At 44.8% G+C, this 18,680-nt stretch overlaps 2 protein-coding genes across 9 annotated transcripts in view; both read right to left on the bottom strand.

The window, feature by feature from the left end:
• Nucleotides 1-923: 923 nt before the first annotated feature.
• Nucleotides 924-11,826, bottom strand: st14a (ST14 transmembrane serine protease matriptase a). The gene is made up of 19 exons (XM_070970214.1): nt 11,503-11,826; nt 8,975-9,134; nt 7,944-8,074; nt 7,766-7,836; nt 7,476-7,642; nt 7,292-7,327; nt 6,611-6,845; nt 6,142-6,284; nt 5,965-6,068; nt 5,755-5,867; nt 5,534-5,670; nt 5,347-5,451; nt 5,130-5,237; nt 4,926-5,042; nt 4,220-4,342; nt 3,857-4,040; nt 2,002-2,273; nt 1,353-1,489; nt 924-1,099 (listed from the first exon to the last, which is right to left on the bottom strand). Exons 1-19 carry the CDS (start codon nt 11,542-11,544, stop codon nt 941-943), a joined length of 2,544 nt encoding a protein of 847 aa, XP_070826315.1. The 5' UTR covers nt 11,545-11,826; the 3' UTR covers nt 924-940.
• Nucleotides 11,827-12,870: 1,044 nt separating this feature from the next.
• The window catches only part of aplp2 (amyloid beta (A4) precursor-like protein 2), a 49,642-nt gene continuing 43,832 nt past the window's right edge, over nt 12,871-18,680 (bottom strand). For 5 of the 8 annotated variants that reach the window (XM_070970022.1, XM_070970023.1, XM_070970018.1 and 2 more), the window contains 4 exons: nt 17,775-17,857; nt 16,678-16,755; nt 15,102-15,257; nt 12,871-14,865 (listed from right to left, as the gene is read on the bottom strand). In XM_070970022.1, the coding sequence (XP_070826123.1) occupies nt 14,764-14,865; nt 15,102-15,257; nt 16,678-16,755; nt 17,775-17,857 (419 nt within the window). In that variant the 3' untranslated portion in view covers nt 12,871-14,763. The remainder of the gene's footprint in view (nt 14,866-15,101; nt 15,258-16,677; nt 16,756-17,774; nt 17,858-18,680) is intronic. The other 3 variants (XM_070970024.1, XM_070970019.1, XM_070970021.1) reach the window with 1 other exon arrangement.

Below are 18,680 nucleotides of genomic sequence, written 5' to 3'. Positions count from 1 at the left end.
GTAACGGCTTAATTTCCCCAGTGTGGGATCAATAAAGTCTTATCTAATTTGTAATGTTCATCACAGACACAGGGACAATCTGCCTCTAATCGCTCCATGCGGTTTATGTTTGTCAGAAACATCTCGCTGAAGTGGAGACTTGTAATGTGAATATTACACAGTAAGCAAACATGACATGAGGTGTAGATGAAGAACATGTCAGTGCTTGAAAACAGAAGTACAAAGAACTGCAGGTTATATTAGAAGTATTTTATTTAAAAATATCTGCTATAAAACACATTTACAGACTAATTAAACTGCATGGACTGACTACTAGTGTTCTGAATGGAAGAGAGGTGATGTTAGCATATAAACATGAGAGATCAAACTCAAAACTACTACTATTTTACTCTGTGTTCGATAGAAATGCAGTTCACATGTTAAAATAAAATGCCATCCTTGAAGAGAAGGACAACACTTTCAAAAGTGATCACATCAGCAACCTTTCAGGGATTTCTGCTGAACTAAAAGTCAATAATAAAATACAGAAGATACCAAGCCATAGGAGGTAGGATGGAACAAGCTTGCTGTCATTTTGTTTTTAATTTAGAATATTTACAACAAAGACAACAAGGAAACGTGGTGGGGAATTCTTTTGACGGCTACTGACAAAACACAGAACAACAGAGTACAAGGATGCACATTTCACATGGTACATGTGTAACAATCATGCCTAAAATCTATTTCTCGTGAGGCTCATAACATCGTTCTCCATCAAAACACGCGAAAAACAACATCGGCAAAAAACACACAAAAATAAAACGTTTATTTACATTTAAAAACATTTCATCGACCCCGCCCTCATAAAAATCACAGAGGATATAAAATCAGTCTGTGGTACTTCTCATCAGTCCGTGTTCATGTCCGTGTCCTTGGCCTTGCTCGACCATTTCGCGGTGGTCTACACTCCGGTCTTTTCTTTGATCCAGCCTCGGAATTTGGTTACTGTCGTGTAGATGCCAGGTTTGTTCCTGCGGGCGCAGCCATCACCCCAACTGACCACTCCTGCCAGGAACATACGAGTCCCGGACGGACTGGACAGAGGACCACCAGAGTCCCCCTACGAGAGACGAACACACAGTGACACACACGGGTACATGTGTTAGCATAGAGGTACTACATGGACGCTGTGGGTGGCATAATTTCTATTCGCCCCATTGTACAAACAAACAAGCCCAACACTCATCAACGGTTACATTTCTGGCTAATTGTTAAATTTGTCTATTGATGAAACATTTATATCCAGTGTTTTGTAAAACCGTCTGAAAGGAAGCTGCTTCAGAGAAGAACAGAAAGAAAGCATCTTTTATTACCTGACAAGCATCCACTCCTCCAGTCAGCACTCCAGCACACAACATCCGAGACGTGACCTCCCCTCCCATCAAGTTGTTACATACTTCATGGTTGATGATTCGGACCTGAGCCTTCTGGAGTACTGTTGCAGCAAATCCTGAATAACAAACACACACATATAAGAGGAAACCATCACTCTTCACGTATGTTTATGTCTAAATGTCATGTCATCAGGTTAGGGCGCTAAAGTTGCACGCTGTGCATTAGCAGCTACATGTCAGTAATGGACTGTCAAAACCACAATATCAACACCAAAAACGTGTCAGCGTATCATCACCTGTAAAACACAGGCACATTGGAATTCAACATAAATTATTATGCTTATCACAGTTAAAGTCTGCAGAGCAAAGCCTAAAAATAGAGATAATTAGATGATTTTCTTTATGTAGGAGTTAAAATATGAGTGATTCGATCTGATTTCCAATAAAACAGCCAAAGCAAAACCTCACAAACAGGAAACACTTATTGATTATTGATATCTTTCCACTCACTGGATATTTTGGAGCTTCTGTTAGAGTTTGGGTGTCAGCGTTCATTAAAATATTTCAGTGATAGTGGCTTCAAGTATTCACCAAAATGACAAACAATGATTAATTTGTGGTGACTGACCTCCTTCTCGAGTGGCTCCCCACCCCGTGATCCACACAGTGTTCCCAGTCGGAAAATCATGCTGGGCAGCCGGCAAGCAGATGGGCCTGATGTAGTCTGAGAAGGTGACCGGACTGTCCAGCTCCATCAGGGCGATGTCATTGTCGAAGGTGTATGCGTTGTAGTTGGGGTGGGGTATGATCTGCTTCAGGTTCTTCTTCACCACGTTCCTTCCAACGTTCCGCTGGATGTGAAGGCCGAAGTAAGCTTCCCACGTGCCGGGCTGCGAGTATCTGAGGACACACGTGGAAACATGTCAAAGTTCATTCTCAGTCTCAGATAACAAACACATCACGCAGCTTAAGGATCACTTCGAAAATATGTATGAGAAACCTGACTTAGGCCTTGTTTACTGTTAGAGTTAAATGAGCGTGGCGGCGCAAGCGATGACTCACACAAGATGACCTGAATGTTAAAACGCATCGCTGAAACACAATAACTGCTGCTCCACCGTGAAGTTATTTAAGAGAAAAGACCAAAATATCAAGGCGTTATATATGACAGCTCCACATTCTGCTTGATGTTGGAGGAGAGAGCCTCGATCTAAAACACGCATCTGAAAGCGAGAGCTTCATGCATGTTAAATTATTCACGCACACACCCAAGCTTTGTGTCGTCAGTAAAAACACAGATGTCTAAGGTTTCGCTTTGCACCTGACGAACTGTTTACAGCATATTTAAAGCTGACTGAGCGGCCACTTGGGTTGTTCTGTGCTAATGATTAATTTACTGAGGCCTTTCAGCAGGTTTGGAAGTTTTGGAAGTTTTTTGTGGACTAGTGCCAGGAGTACCGCCTCCTGATTAACGCGGGTAAAACCAAGGAGCTGGTTGTGGACTCTTCCCATCACCGGTGAACATCCAGGGAAGGGACGTCGAGATGGGGACATCTGGGTGTTCATCTGAGCAACAAACTGGACTGGACTCACAACACCACTGCACTTTACAAAACAGGACAGAGCAGACTCTATCTGCTCAGGAGGCTGAGGTCTTTCGGGCTGCGGGGGGCGCTCCTGAAGACCATCTATGACTCTGTTGTGGCCTCTGCCTTGTTCTATGGTGTAGTCTGCTGGGGGAGCAGCATCACAGCAGCTGACAGGAAGAGGCTGGACAAACTCATCAGGAAGGCCAGCTCTGTCCTGGGATGCCCTCTGGAACAGGTGGAGGAGGTGGGGGAGAGGAGGATGACAGCCAAGCTGTCCTCCATGACAGACAATGACTCCCACCCCCTCCAACACACACTCACTGTACTGAGGAGCTCCATCAGTGACAGGATGCTACGTCCAAGGTGTGTGAAGGAGCGGTATCGCAGGTCATTCCTTCCTGCAGCCGTCAGACTGCACAACAAAAGCTGCTCCAAGTAACCTGTGAATTATCTGTGCAATTCAACCTGCACATAAGTCTGTAAATACTATTTAGAATTTCTTAAGATGACGTTTATTTATTTTATTCCACTCTCTTGTATATACTTATTGTTTTTACTCTATCTGCTTTATTGGTGCTGCTGCAAACTGGAATTTCCCCTCGTGAGACTAATAAAGGAATATTGAATATTGAATTGAATTTATCAGCTTCAAGTGATTTGTCTAAAGACGGCTCAAGAATAATGTGGCCAGCTTAAAAATACTTTAACGTCAATTCCTTTTGTATTAGAGCATCTGGTAAATACCTGCAATACGTGACATGTGAAAGTGTGTGAGCTGCAAACTTCCTGATTTAGCCCACCTCATTTCATCTGAGAGAGCTGTGAGTTTGTCACGTTATGTAGGAGAGATTTCTAATTGCCAGTGAGACCACAGAGCATGAAGTAAGAAGCTACCTTGTCCTGCCGTCGTCTTGCACACAGTGGGCAGCAGTGACCAACCAGCGTGGACTGATGATGGACGCGCCGCACACGTGACCAAAGTTCTTGACGTGGAGGCTGACCTGCCAGGGAAACTCCCCCTCCTCTGCATCCTGACCGCCCACGATACGGGACGTCTTGAACATACTCCTCCCGCAGTCTGAAAAGTAAATCAATCAGTCACAGGGCTGGCGTGTTGCAGCGTGCTGTGGTGCCTGAAGTGGGTGGAAGTTCACATCTGTTTTGTCATGCGAGGTAACAATGCAGATGGAGATAATAACTAGTTTCTGATTTGGGACAAACACACACGCAGCCACTCGGGTTTCGTTTGTGACATACCGCAGTTCTCCTCGTCAGATCCATCCTCGCAGTCCTGCGTTCCGTCACACTCTGGGTTCACTTTGCTGATGCATTTATTGTTTTTACATCTGAATGTGAGATCGTTGCAGGTTACCTGAGAGCCTACGGAGAGAGGGAGGGAAGAACAGTCAAACTCAAAGCAGGAAACAGAGCCCTGTGTCATCAATAATGTGTTCACTAAACTGTAAACTGATGAGATTATTTCACATTTGCACTGCGGCTGTGGGCTAAAAACTACACAACACGCGAAGAAACGCACATCTCTGACATTTTATTACCTTTTTAAAGATGCTACGGCAAACATGTTCACACAGCTGCCTGCTCACACCTCGAGCAGACAAATGATGAACCTAAGTCAAGATAAACTCTCCTTTTAGCTCTGTTTTAGGTCTCCACCAACTCCTGAGTAAAATATCAGGCTATTCAGCTACTAAATGCTGGTTTGGTATTTGAAATGTGGTTTAAGAGCGTGGTGAGCTAATGATGTAAAGTGCTGTACAACAAAAACAAACCACAGAAAAGCACAGAATACGTCAGTCAGCACGAAAATCAGGTGGAGCTGCTTAAGTCTGGTAGCAAATTATGCTGTTTGCTTCTAGAGAAATGTGATTAAAAAGTAATAAATACTAGATCTGGTGACGTATGTCTGCAGACATGTTGCAGATCAGGAGAAGATGAGGCTTACCTCTCCTACAGTCGAGCTCGTCGGACCCGTCCCCACAGTCGTCCCGGCCGTCGCAGCGATTCTTCTCAGAGACACATTTTTTATTCTTGCATGTCAGCTGTCCAGATTTACATCCACCTTAAAAAGCGAAAGAACGGCATGAGAAAACGGAGCCTTTCAGCGGTCACGTTAAAAAGGTCCTCCATCAGTGCCAGCAGGTCTTACCACAGTTCAGCTCATCTGTGCCGTCTCCACAGTCATCAACGCCGTCACATTTCCAGAACATGGGCTTGCACAGTCCGTTTTTACAGCTGATATCCTTTGAACTGCACTCTGGAGGAAACACAGTTAAACTCACTTTGCGTGCTAACGATGACGAGAGGAATGAGGAAAAGTAGCTAAAATCAACAGTCTGAGTGTGATCTGAGTAAAAAGTACTTACTGCAGTCTAATTCATCGCTCATGTCTCCACAGTCATTCCAGCCGTCACATTTCAGCTCTGTCTTAACGCAGCGCTGATTTTTGCACTGGAACTGCTTCGGACAAGCTGCGGAAGACAGCGTTAAGGTGAGATACGCCCTCCTGCCGTCAGGAAACACTCATCAACTGGGAGAAAGTCAGTCACTTACGGTCTTTCCTGTCAATGGCCTCGTACTCAGCATCAAAGCCGCGGTCCACGTAGGAGGCATCGGAGAAAAACACCACGCTCATGGTGTTAGTGCTGCTGGTTTCTGTCACTGCTCCGTCCGTCTTTTCTCCGCACAGTCTGAGGATGAGATGCACAAGCAGTGACATGTTTGCTCTGTTACGTCATGCCCATGTGGTTTCCAGATACAAAGCAGTGACTCACTTCTTTCCGTTAATCTCCACGTAGTCTTTGCGGCAGTCCTTGCTGTTTTCCTGCCCAGGCTCGGACAAGAGGAACGTTTTGAACGTCACCTTGACGGCCTTCCCGGCAGGGACCTTAATGATCGACAGAGATGAGTTAAAACCTGACTGACGTGTGACCTTTGGAGGCACAAAACAGAACAGAGCTGGCTGCAAAGCGTGGACATCTCACCTGGATCGACCACTGGCATGAAGTTCGTGGAGGATAGTAATTTGGGAAATTGGGAGAAGAGAATTTGCCCCTTTCACCAATCAGCTGACCACCGCACGTCATTTCTGTTAAAGATATTAGTATTAGCACTTGCACAAATGTTAAACATTTACGGTGCAGCTGATCATTAGTCCCTACCTTTACTTCCACGCTGGATTTGTGAGACATGTGCTCTGAAACCGGGGTAGTTCTTCTTGTCATTTGTGGCCATCGTCACCAGCATGACGTTGCCAGAAGACAGAAAGGTCAGTGGTTCACTGGGTGAGTAGTACCCACACATCCTGTGGAGAGAAGAAAACAACATGAATAAACATAAACACCAAAGGAAATACTCATGTGTATAATGTTATTTCTGAGGTTTTCCTGCTTTTACAGCCTCAAGCATGAGGTTTAACCCAGGCCGTGTTTGGAAACTGCACCTTTATGTGCAGTATTACTGTCCTAGAGAAGCACAGCATCTGACCAGCAGAGGGCCTTACAGACAATATAAAGGCCTCTCTATCCAAACCTAAAGGACTGCACAATATGCCACTGCATGAACGCAAGAGTGCAGAAGACAGACCAGGTGCTCGAAAGTGTATTTAGATGAGGAAAAAGGCAAACTCACTCTTCCATCACGCGGTTCTCAATGGCCACCAGGGAGTCGTAGATTTTGACAAAGTCATTCTTGCAGTTCTCCTCCAGATTCATCGTGTCAAACTCGAGCTTGATGATGTAGTTGGGGTCTGCTCTGAGCTGCCACTGGGTGAAAGTGTTGGGGGAGTAAGGACGGTCAGGGAAGCCAGGGGACTGGATTTGCGTGACGTGATTGGCCTTTGTGTGCTGTGAAAACTTAAAAAAACCTGAGACAGACACAATGACTTTTAGTGGCGTTCACAGACAATCCGGTAAATTATTTATCTCAATGCAGATGAAACAAATTCTGATCTCACTGATACACAAATGCACAATTACAACCATGCAGCAGCGACACAGGCTAAACTAGATTTTCTGGCTCTGATGAAACACTGGACTGAAAGTAAATGAGCCACAAGGATGCTTTTGCCAAACTAAGAGCAGCAATATTTTACCTGCATTTCACACACTAACTCAGTCGGGAAACTCATTAGGGAAAAAACAAACACACTGCATGCCCAAATAGGACGAGACTGCATGCTCATCAAGTCCGTCAGAGTGTTAAATTGACATAATTCTTCAGTCCTGATGTGAGTTTTACTGATTGCTGTTTTGGTTGGTTTGCATACATACTGTGTGCATAATAAATCATGGATGAAATTTGTGCACTTACTGCTGAATGACGTTGATAACAAGCGGGCATCAAGTGCTGCGAGAAAAAACACAAAGACAAAGAACACAGACATAAGTTGGACGTGGATATCGACAGCAAACCAGCCAAAAGTCCACAACAACCCGCAGGCAGAGCAGCCTGATGGACATGGACGGATCACAGATGACAGCTGCTTTGACTCTACCTGAAGACACCGCGTCTTCGAGGACCAGTAAGTTGCCAGGTCTGTGTATGGTGCGCTGCTCTTTGTCCACCAGCTTGTCCATCGCAGACATGGCGCTGTCGACAGCCGCCTCCTGGCCTGCAGGGACTCTGAACTCGGACAGGTAGTAGGCAATAACGCTGCCTTCGCTGGGAGCAACGAGACGAGAATTAAATCACAGACAGAAGATGTTCAGAAATGAGTGCGAAGAGGAAGCTCGCTGTCATTCTGCGTTTGTTGTGCATGTGGAAAATAAAAGTTCAGTGCCTCACCTGAAAGCCTGGACTGTGGAACCAACATAGTATTTGGCCAACTGGGGACTTTTGGAATAGATGACTTTAAGCTGAAAGAGACGGGAGCAACAGAGCATGAACGACGGCGGTTTGAAAAAGTCATTGTTGAACGCAGATGACTTTTTGAGTGGCGTGAGGGCCGGAGCAGCAGACTCACCTGTGAGGTCACCTGCTTTGCCAAGGCTTTGAACTCGGAGCTGTTGACGTTCTCATACGCGTCTTCAAACACCTGGTTGGTGATCCGTATGGAGCCGCTGTACATCTTCTTGACCCGCACATCTTTACGGACTGCAGGATGAAAGCACACACCCACAGCAGCTCACTTCACTGACGGGCTTTGTTCACTTTTCTTAGTTTAACACTCATTTCTTTCCTCCTGTGTTTCGAGATGTAAGTCCCTGAGGTGTTCCAGTTGCACCTGTGATGCAGCATGAATCTCTCCCTCCAATCGTGTGCATGTGCAAACAATCACACAATGCATCAAGCTCTAACTTGCCTATGAACATTTTGTGGTTTATGAAAAACTTTTGCAGGAACGTACGCTCGCTCTTTCCTTTCATCCTCCACCAAACAAGGCGGCTTTTCGTGCTGTTTGTTTGTCTGTTTGTTAACGAGTTTTCTCAAACCTTCAACAGACATCAGCGAGATACAGAAGAAAATGTTTTAATGTGGATCCAGCGATGTTTGGAAAAATCCTTCATGTGCAAAAGAGCTTTTTGAACTGTTTTCTCATCACCTGCTACACCAGCTCGAACAAACACAATCTGGCAAATCCCACACTTTTCTATCACTTGATGCGTATTTGACACCAGAAGCTGGTTTCTTTTATTTCATTAATCAAATTATTTGCTTTTTCCTGTGGATTGGTGGAGATGTGCTGCGCCACAAAACATTTTACAAAAAGGACTTAATACTTTAGGTATTAAGTAAGTTTGTTCCTCCTTCTCAGCTCAGTTTCAGTGCTGAGACTGCTCCCTTTGACTGTAATAACACATTTTTCCAGTTTTGCTTATTTGCCTAGTTGTCAAAGCACACAGTGTACCTCAACATGCTAACTGCCAGACTGCATTAGCCACTACTGCAACAATGCTTCTCTTATCAGGTTACTTCAAAGTCTGCGTCCTTCTTCCATTACTGTTTGCTATTGTGTGCCATTAATCTGATGAGCACTAAGGAAGTTATTCTTACAGTGGAAGTGCCAGACGAGCAGCCCAGTCATAAGTGCAACGACAGCAGCAAAGATCACCACACCGATCACAGCCCCAACTTTGCCCGGACCTCTTTTCTTCTCAAGCTTTTTGTTATCTGACGCCGGCAGGAACTGGACAGAGGTGTCCCAGTCTTTGTCCTAGAAGACAGACAGACAGTTGTATGAATGAATGAATGAATGAATGAATGAGCCTGTTGTAAATTAAGCAAACAACCACCTCCAGCAATTAATTCCAACCATTTTACAGCAGAGTGAAGACATTGGTGGAGATCAAGCTGCAAAGGTCCCACCCCCTCCACCCCTGAAGGATGTTCCTCTCTCAACACCGCTGATTTTGTTTGTTCCTTAAGGCAGAATAGAAATAGCTGTCTTTTCTCTGGTAGATAATCAACTGAAGTGACAGCAGCAGACAGCAGGCAGGTACTTGTGTGTTTTAGGAATGTGCCTTTTTATGGTGACAGCAGAATCAGAGATACGCTGAAACTGAAAGCGAATACCAGGACGATACTGAGTGAGACAGCGGGATCGGACATGGGTGACACTGGGCTGATTCAGCACAGTTATATCTATGTGTTCATGCTGTTTTACAAAGTTAGGAGAGCAATGTTTAAGTCAGTGATCACAGTCTCAGCACACAGCGAGGCTGCAGTTCATCTTTAAAAACATGTGGATCAGATCAACACTCGGTATCACTGTGTACTCAAGAACTCAAGTCTGATAAGACAGGAAACCTTTCGATGTCAAGAAATCTGAACACATATTCATTTAAAATGTGCTCATTAAAAAAACGTTTCGGCGTGTGGGACTGTTAATGAATTACAAGGGAACGTCAAGCGTGAGTCACAGCTCTGCATTTAAGAGGTGGGGAGAGAGGGGGGAGGGAGTACAAAGGTTTCGCCGTGTAAAATCCTGTCAAACCTGCTGGGAGCAAACCACTGGCAGAGCCGACGAGGAGCACAACAAGTTTGTGAGAGCGCTCGCTCTGCCGTGGTGTAAGGTTAAAGGTCCACTTCACGAGCCAGCAAACATCAAATTAAAAGCTTTGGGATGTTTCACAAACGCCGCCTGTGGAGCTGTGACACCATCAACGACTTCATGAAGCTACGCTCTCTCACTGTCCTCTCAGAGTACTTTTCCCTGTGTGGCTCTGATTTGCTTATTAACCAAATATTTCATTCACCATGCATTCGCCTCCTGAGGTGTTTTTAAAAGTAACAGGCTACAAATTAAAAAGGGGAATCGATTCTAAATTGAGACACAGCGACAACATGTCACGGCCCCCATCTCCGTATAAACAAGATGAAGTCTGGCTATGAATCATATTCAAAATAACCAGAAATCAAAATATGAACTCTTCATGAAGCCTTGCTTGTAGGCAAAGTGTCCAAATGGTTCCAGTCCGTACTTGTGGACCACAGAGGCCCCGGTGGTCGAATCCTCTGAGAGCGAAGGGTATTTATGCCAAAACGTGACAGCTTGCAGTATCTCCAATGCATGTTCATCTTCAGAGGAGGACTCGGGTGAACAAGTCACAACAGGTCAGAGGAACCTGGAGGAATTCAGGCGTGAGCCCGCGATGTCTGACGCTTTCTGAGCGCCTTCACTGATGAAGCTCAGGGTTCCCAAACGTTTGCGTGTCAAGCATCCCGGAGCGACACACTTCAAAATCTCCACTTGAAAAAGGTTCAATCCAAAGTGTTGATTCTGTTTAAAGCTTGAATGGGTTTGGAGTGAGAGCTGCTGCACGCTGCAGGTGAGAAAACATCTGAATACACGCTTTCACTGGGCCAACTTCTTGTAAATGAGGTGCCAGAGAAAAGGCGCTAGACACCTCTAATGAGCCCGCTCGTGAGCAGGATCTCAAAAACCTGTTTCTTTTACAAAGATGGAAAGTTATAAAGAAGAACACGAGAGCCAGGACTTTACAAAAGATTTTCTCCTCAATGAAACAACGATGTGACATGGACCTAAAGGTGGCACTTTGGGGCCATTTTTTTAAACATTGGAATAATGAAACTGTAATTTTGCCCCAAAAATGCCAGACACAGTGCTAGCACGGCCTGGAAACAAATCTGACAATTTGGCAAAGAAATGAAAGCAGCTTTTAAATGCTGGATTTCTTTATCACGTCGTTGCATGTTTGTCTTTGGGCAAACCAGTGTGTTGCTGATAACAATGGCTGACACCGCGGAGGTACCCAAACTGCATGGCTGCACACAGCGACAGCCTCTGTGTTGGATGTATGTGTGGAATGAAAACACAAGTGACCTATTTACTTCACGTCCGACAGGTTTGGTTCATTTACCTACACGTCGTCCACACCTTTTTAACCATTTTCAGCTTGACTGCAGCAGTTTGCTTCACTTCCTGTCTGATGCTCAGCACTGTCCCACAGGTACGCAGCAGCGTCAGGTAAGAGGTGAAACCAATGTCAGAGTCCCTCAGGTGACACGACACAATCATCTACGAGCAGGATAAACAGAACAGAGCAGAAGAAGACTCTTACCGACTTTGGGGTGTACCTCAGCCCACTGTCCATGTAGTCCATCAGGGGGGCAAAGCCTGGACCTGACCGCTAGAATGAACACCTGAACGGCTCCTTCTCTCACCACTTCCGGCTCTTCAGGTGTCTTTCTTTCACCTGTAGTGGATCTGGATGCTGCCCGCAGGATGTGTGTCGAGGTGAACCTGCAGGCCTGCTCGCTAAAAGACGATTCCTGCGTTTGTTAAACGAAATCTAGAAGAGAGAGATCTCACGAGGACAAAGGTGTTTTGGAGAGAAGGCCCCTCTCCTGTCGAGATGTTCACGGACGCCTGTCTGAGCAGAATATGTCGGCTGCGTGACGGAGGGAAAGAAGCCGAAACAGCGGAGAAAAAAACGGGAGCTTCAGGTTTCAGCGGGCGTGTCTCCACCGCGTACGCACCTGTGGCGACTTCCTGTTTACCTGCCACAGGTGAGGACAACTGTTTTTCAATGTCCTTTCACTGAAACCGACTAAAATAAATTTCTACAGTACATTAAACGCACAACTAACTCGATTATGATCCCAATAATGAACGGGTTATTTGTTGTAGTGTTTTAAGATGGTTTTATTTTGACTTGGACTCAATTCAAAGGAGCAGTAAAATACAGAAACGTTGTGTTTATTTAGATTCATTATATATTAAAAACATTTTATTTAGTTAATTATAGTGAGGATTTCATAGCTCCTATTTTTAGTATCTGTCATGTGATCTGATGCGCGCTTTACGCCTCCGCGTGACTCACTTCTGCTGAATCACCTCCGTGAGGATGGGTTTCAGTTTGAGAAAGCAGCATCCACCGGAAATCCCCCGATCTGTGGGGACAGAATGACTCCGTATTTCCAGTCTGCAAATCATTTCAGAGGCCGTATTAATCCGCTGGATTGGTGCAGCTAATCGGCGCTGTTTACGCAGGACCGCCACGGGCCATCCCCTCAAAACCCTTTACATTAAGAGATTACTGAGAGGAAAACAAGCTTTAATCATAATCCAGACCGAGTCCACACACACTTGTGTGATCTTAAACGATTATCTGTTTAATTGATCGACTAAATCTGTTGATTTCTAAGAAAACATCCCGTCAATTTTCTATTTTCAGTTTCTCTAATGCGAATATTTCTGTCTTCTGTGATATCAAACTGCATATTTTTGGATTCTGGGCTGTAGATCAGACAAAACAAGCCAACCGTCAGCTCAGGCTTTGAAATATGATGGTGGGTTTCTTTATCCTTAACTTTTTTTTGGTGATATTTAATTTACAAAACAGTTAATTGAAAGAATAGTTAATATAATGACATAAACAGTGTTTTGGAATTGGACCATCTATCTATGAAAAGACGACACATCCATATGGAAGTTGTGAGTTTATTGATGTGTATCCCCCCTATAACCAGAAATCTTTTTCCATTGGTGTCAATCATTTTTTTTTTTTAAATCACTAATATGCATATTTTATTAGTTCCCAGTCCCCTCCCACAATCAGGCAGGCAGTTACAAGATTGAAGCCGTTTTGGGTGCATAGTGAGACAGTCACATACAGAGATACTGTCACAGGAAGAGAAAAAATAGAAAACAAGAAAACAAACTTAAAAATATATATCATATCATTTCATAGAAGAACAATGCACACCACAGGTAATCCTCCGGAAAAAAGCCATGATTGCAACATCAACTATACAGGCATACAAAGACAATACTAAGAGAGAGAGAGAAAAGAGGATTCTAGGATTCAGTTTACTTGTTTGTGTCATTCTCTACCTGTAAAAATACACAAATTAACCTGTTTTCAGAAACCAGCCTCCAAGCCTTGTCTTTCCGTGTCTCTGTCTGCCTGCACAGCCCTCCAGCTCCGAGCTGTCTTCAGTTGGCTTTGATCGAGGGCCAGCCCAAGCCTTTCTGAGAGCCCAAATCCCCAAATCCAGATCGCAAAAATTGTTATGTAAGAGTTTTAGTACCCATCCAAATTATTTTTTACAATCCCCAAATCTGGAGTATTCAGGTAAGGAGGAAACTTTGTATGGCATTTGTTGTGAGCCCCTGGTGGCAGACGGGCCCTAAGCAGCTGCTTGGCTCCTCCAGGCCGGCCCTTTTCTGATCCCTCAGACTGTTCTGCTTTATGACCAGCAAAGCCAACAGTTGCTCCAGTCACGAGTGTGCACATCAACCCCGCAACGAAAAAAAATAAGAAAACAAACCAAAAAAAACACGCATTTGTCAGTTTGTGGTATGTCGTAATGCATTAAAATCAAAGCCACGTAGGAACCTGTCAGGTACATAGTGTGGAAAAAAAGCTTCCCCAGTACATTCAACTATGTAACACGTCAGCAGGGATTACTCGATCTGCTCACGTATGCTGTTTCCCTACTGATAAAAGGTTGTGTTTGTGTGTGTAGAGGGGAATATATTATCACATTCACTGAGTAAAGGTTCAGAGGAGGGTTTGTGTGATGCGTCTGAGCTGGGGGTCTGTGCACACCTTCCCCTTCCCCGACTCGTCCTCACAGTGTGCCTGCGAACACAACTCATGACCGCCGAGCTAAGAACCCTAGACCGACTTAAAACCTCTTTCCTGGGAAAAAAAGGTGGAATAAAAACATCTACTCTTATATATATTTCAACCGTATATGTATATTCTGCCTGTTATCATAACAAAGAACGTAAGTAAATAATTCATGATTTCATTTTTTTCTCATTTGTTGTTTCACTATACATTTTAATTGGTACAAAGAACCTTCATATACAAGCAATCTATTGAGAGGAAAAAGGACAAAATAAAACACCAATTCTTTTGGAGAAAACCATCAGAAACTGCATGAATGACACTCGCATGATGGAAAAGTAAAGTGTAGTGTTTGGTACGCCGGTTTGATGATGGCTCCTTGATTTGCATTTCACTTTCAAATAAAAAAAAAAAGAAATGTCTGAAGAAATGTTATACATCTTGATCTGAAATAGCCGTATTGATAATTACAGAGAAATCTGCAGAATCACATTTTCCATAATGCAAAATGGCAGATACATCACCTTTTCAAAAAAACATGATCAAAAAGAGCTCTATAGTACAATAGTAGCAGTAGTAGAAGTAGTAGCATTATTTAAGGATTGTTTCGAACAAACCAGTAAATGGAGTTTGGATGTATGCAAATGATTTTTTTTAACAATAGCATATGTTATTGGTCAGTAGTATGTTCCCCCTTGGTTGCCGTCCTCTGTCAGACTCCACAGCGCCCTCTGTAGGCTCGAGTTAGATCTGCATCTGCTCCAGGTATTTGTAGGTGGGGTTTTCGTAGCCGTGGTTCTGCATCTTGCTGAGGTGGCGTTCCTCTGGTGTCAGCATGGGGTCAACCTGTGAGACAAACACGCATAGCGGCTTACCTCAGCAAGGGCAGCTCTGCTCCAGAGGGCCTAACGTGCTGCGTGTGTCGTATTCAAATGCTGCAGGGACACTGATTTAATTTGCCTTCGATTTACTCGTGCTCCATTTACATAAGACCCCATAATTTAATTCAAATCTGACACTTAATAACAAGATGGATCGCAGCTCATTGAGAGCACGGGTGCTGCCCAAATCCCCACACTCACCTCCACGATGCCGTGGCTGATGGTGCCGTATTGCCTCTTCCTCAAAAGCACCAGACTGATCACAATCACAGTTGCTATGGCCACCGCGATCACCAGCAAGCCAATCAGCGCGCTGCTCCCGAAGCTGAAGTCCTCTCCCAGGGGGCGGTAGGACTCCTAACAGGTGGTTAAGAGGAAGACAGCGGGAGCAACAGTGAGGAGGCGACACGTGCACAGCTGAGCACAGAATCAATAAAAATGGACGATAAAGTTGTCTTTGCCGTCGTGATGAAGACATGTACGAGCTCTCTTTATCAGGTCGTTTCCTTATGCTGAGCAGACATTTAAACTGTTGCTTTCGTGCCGTTACATGACAATTTTAAATAAAGTTCCCGTCCAGCCGTATAAAAATGTACGTCAACCAATGAAGCAGTTTAGAGGAAAACTCCAGCATTTGTTAATCTGGGTCTTCTTCTCTTAATTTACATTATAACCAATAATCATGATGATAACTACATCTGCATTCTACGTTTTAAGTTTGGAAACTTGCTGACACAGACGATCTTCTTGTGTTTGCACAAGCTTCACGCTAAACAACGCAGCATCCACACATGAATGCATCAGCAGTCAGGATGACCTGAGAGTGGATGTGCTCTGCTCAGCAGTTCAACTCTGCAGCTGCAGGATTTTTAAGGCACATCTGTCCTTCAGCTAGACTCAAAGAGAGCTGTTGGCAGTGATTTCTGTTAATTTGAGATTTTTTTTGGAAAGCTGTAGTAGGCTCGCACTCCTTGCCCTGCTCAATATTGTTCTTGCTGGAATCAAACATCCACAGCGGAGGCAGCGAGTGAACGGTTATCACGATCAATAGTCATAATGGAAAGACACAAGATTAGCTCCCAGGTTGACACGTGCAGGAATTTCCCTTTAAAATATACGCCGGTAATTTATTTACGAGGAGAAATCAATATTCCTCAAAGTAGCTTTGAAATGGGAGATGAGGTTACTCGAAGAGAGTTAACCCTTTATTCTCACGTTATTTTAGAAGCAGGTACAACCCCCCCTTCTGGCAGAGATCTGTCAGACGTGATTGACTTGTGAATAGTGTGTACACATGCATGAAATGTGTCTTTGTGGAAGACTGTGTAACATCTTGGCCAATTCCATATATACACACAACCACAGTCACCTACACTCATCTTCACAATGTAATCTGGCACATATGACGCAAACTAATCATATGTAGACAGCCACTGGGGGATTTCTTACTGCTCACTTTCACACATAAACTGAGCACGCTCAGTTTGCGTGGATCGGTCGTATGAACTGAGATTTCCAACGTGTACATTCAGATACATTCACATGACAAACATGCACCCATGCAGATATAACCAAAACATATTAGCCTGAACTGAAAACTGTAAAAACCAAGAGAGGGGATTCGGGGTCTGTTCCAAAGCTGTTTTTTCTTTTCAGTTATCAGCTGCAGAACTGGTGTCTTTGCACACTCCCACACTCCCTCCTTCTTTCATCTTCTCCCCACTACTGATAACTACAGTTCCCCAGAGAGCCCTGTGGAGGGCGCCGCTATACTCACCAGCTCATCATCATGCATAACGCTGACTCTCTCTGCACTGTAAACCACTTCTTTAACATCCAGAGACTCATCAATCACCTGTCAACACAGACAGGGGAGCCCAGGTTACACTCACCACAGTGTGTGCGTGAGACTGTATGTGTGTGAGGTAGACAGGGAGAGGAAGAGAGAGAGATAGGCAAGCCGAGAGCAAGAGGGTGTGAATGTGCAGCGAAGTAAACTGGAAGGATTATCTGTGTTTGGGTGATGATACACTCGGAGCTGTCTTGTACAAACTGGAAGGAGAGAGGGAGGGGGTTTGCAAGCATCAACAACAGGCTCTCTTCGAGGCACACAGTTAACATGTCTCTAAAACAGATTGTCAGCCACTCATTACTGAGAGCTCTAATCTAAGGAAGAAGCGCTGTGAGTGGAAGTGGGTGTGTAAAGGAGGCAGAAACAAAATCTGCTGTTTGTAGAGACAGAGCAGTCCAGAGTCTGTTTCTCACCACAGAAAAATCACGATTGGCATTGCAGGTGTCGCCACCGTTTGTTAGTTTTAACCTCAGATTGCTCCGTCTGAAGAGGACTAGCATTTCCAGAAACAAACACGCATGCATTCGACTCATGTTCACGCACACACACACACACACACGTTTCGCAGTCGGCGCTGGATTAGCATGCGGAACGCGGCGCGCGTTCAGCAGCCAAACATCAGCTGAAAATCCACGAGGAGGAATGGCGTCTGGCAAAGAAAAGGAGCATGCGATGACTGCCGAACAAAGTGCGGGGTTGATCTGAGTGAGGGACGGTTGGCAGAGGCCAAAGAGAGACATGCAAATAGCCCAGTGTGACAGAGTTGTAACTATGACAACATAGTTACCAGGATAATCTGACTCATTTGAAGCTGAACTTGAGAGAGCTCTGTGAAAGCACTGTATCTGCTCATCAGCACAATTGAGGTTGTGGTAATGAAATCAAACTGTGCTGCAGGATATTCACTGCAGAGAGTAAAATCTAGCAAGCTGAGTTTTTGCTTTAACAGCGCTGCTCTCAGTTCACGTGTTCAGAAATGCTTCGAGGCGCAGACAGAAGGACAGTGACAGCCGAGCTCTTACCACATTGTCGCTGATCTTGGGTTTGCTGTTGATGATTCGCTCCTCGGCGCCTATCAGACCATCCAACCCAGACATGGCGGAGCCTGCGGGAGGTGAAGGAGCGCGGTCAATACGAGCAGAGCGGCGCAAACAAACAAACAAACGAACAGGGATGGTGGTATTGATGGTGGACAGCTGCACATAGCTATCCAGCTCTTTTTCTCACAGCTGTCGCCTCAGTCTCCTCAGCGCGCTGGTGACAACAAAGCCCTTTCTTCAGCTCAGCACAGTGTGAGCACTGTGAAGCCGACATGACACCGACCTGACGTTTTCTACAAAGGCCCTCTCAGAGCGGTGCTTTGCATACAGCCCAGATTTCTCTGCAAACACTTACATGCATTGAGTCATCCTTGTATTTTCTATCTCTTAATTCGTGGTCAAAGTTAATCTCTGTAGTTCCGTATCTACAAATCCTTCAGATTTTAACAGATGATCATTTTCTAAAAAGTCTCAGCGAGCGGCTAAGCCAAAAAAACTGGGCCAGAGAGTCAAATATGCATGTTAGACTGATGGTTTTCAAATAGGCATTGGATCTATTAATATACACACACCAGATATGCCATGAATAAATGAAGAACTGAGAGGAGAGCGAGCGAGGCAGCGAGGACGGGCCCCTGAACAATGTACAGCAGCGATGAGCTTGGCGTCTGCTGCTGCTCGCCAGCCAATGCCAAACGCTTAAGATTAGTACAATTGCCTTTGGATTAAGCGTGGAACAATGTGTGTTTACAAGCTGCACTCAGCACAAGTGACGTCTGAAACTCTGGCAGGTTATCAGACGGTGCTGCGGGGTGCGCATCGTGTCGCAGCCTGCCACGAAAACACACAGCACAATGGGAGTGACCTCTGTGGGGGCGACGTGACCGG

Source organism: Chaetodon trifascialis, chromosome 9 (genome assembly GCF_039877785.1).
Source record: "Chaetodon trifascialis isolate fChaTrf1 chromosome 9, fChaTrf1.hap1, whole genome shotgun sequence".
NCBI classification, from domain to species: domain Eukaryota; kingdom Metazoa; phylum Chordata; class Actinopteri; order Chaetodontiformes; family Chaetodontidae; genus Chaetodon; species Chaetodon trifascialis.
Note: the sequence above shows the minus strand (reverse complement) of the source record. Positions and strands in the feature narration are given on the sequence as shown.

What these genes read in the sequence shown, in the direction of transcription:
- st14a (XM_070970214.1), bottom strand. Translation starts at nt 11,544, where the DNA reads ATGGACTACATGGACAGTGGGCTGAGGTACACCCCAAAGTCG. An exon ending in GAGCGATGAATTAGACTGCA is followed by an intron (nt 5,238 to 5,346) that starts GTAAGTACTTTT and finishes TGTTTCCTCCAG; the next exon opens with AGTGCAGTTCAAAGGATATC. An exon ending in GGGAGCCACTCGAGAAGGAG is followed by an intron (nt 1,490 to 2,001) that starts GTCAGTCACCAC and finishes TTTGTTATTCAG; the next exon opens with GATTTGCTGCAACAGTACTC.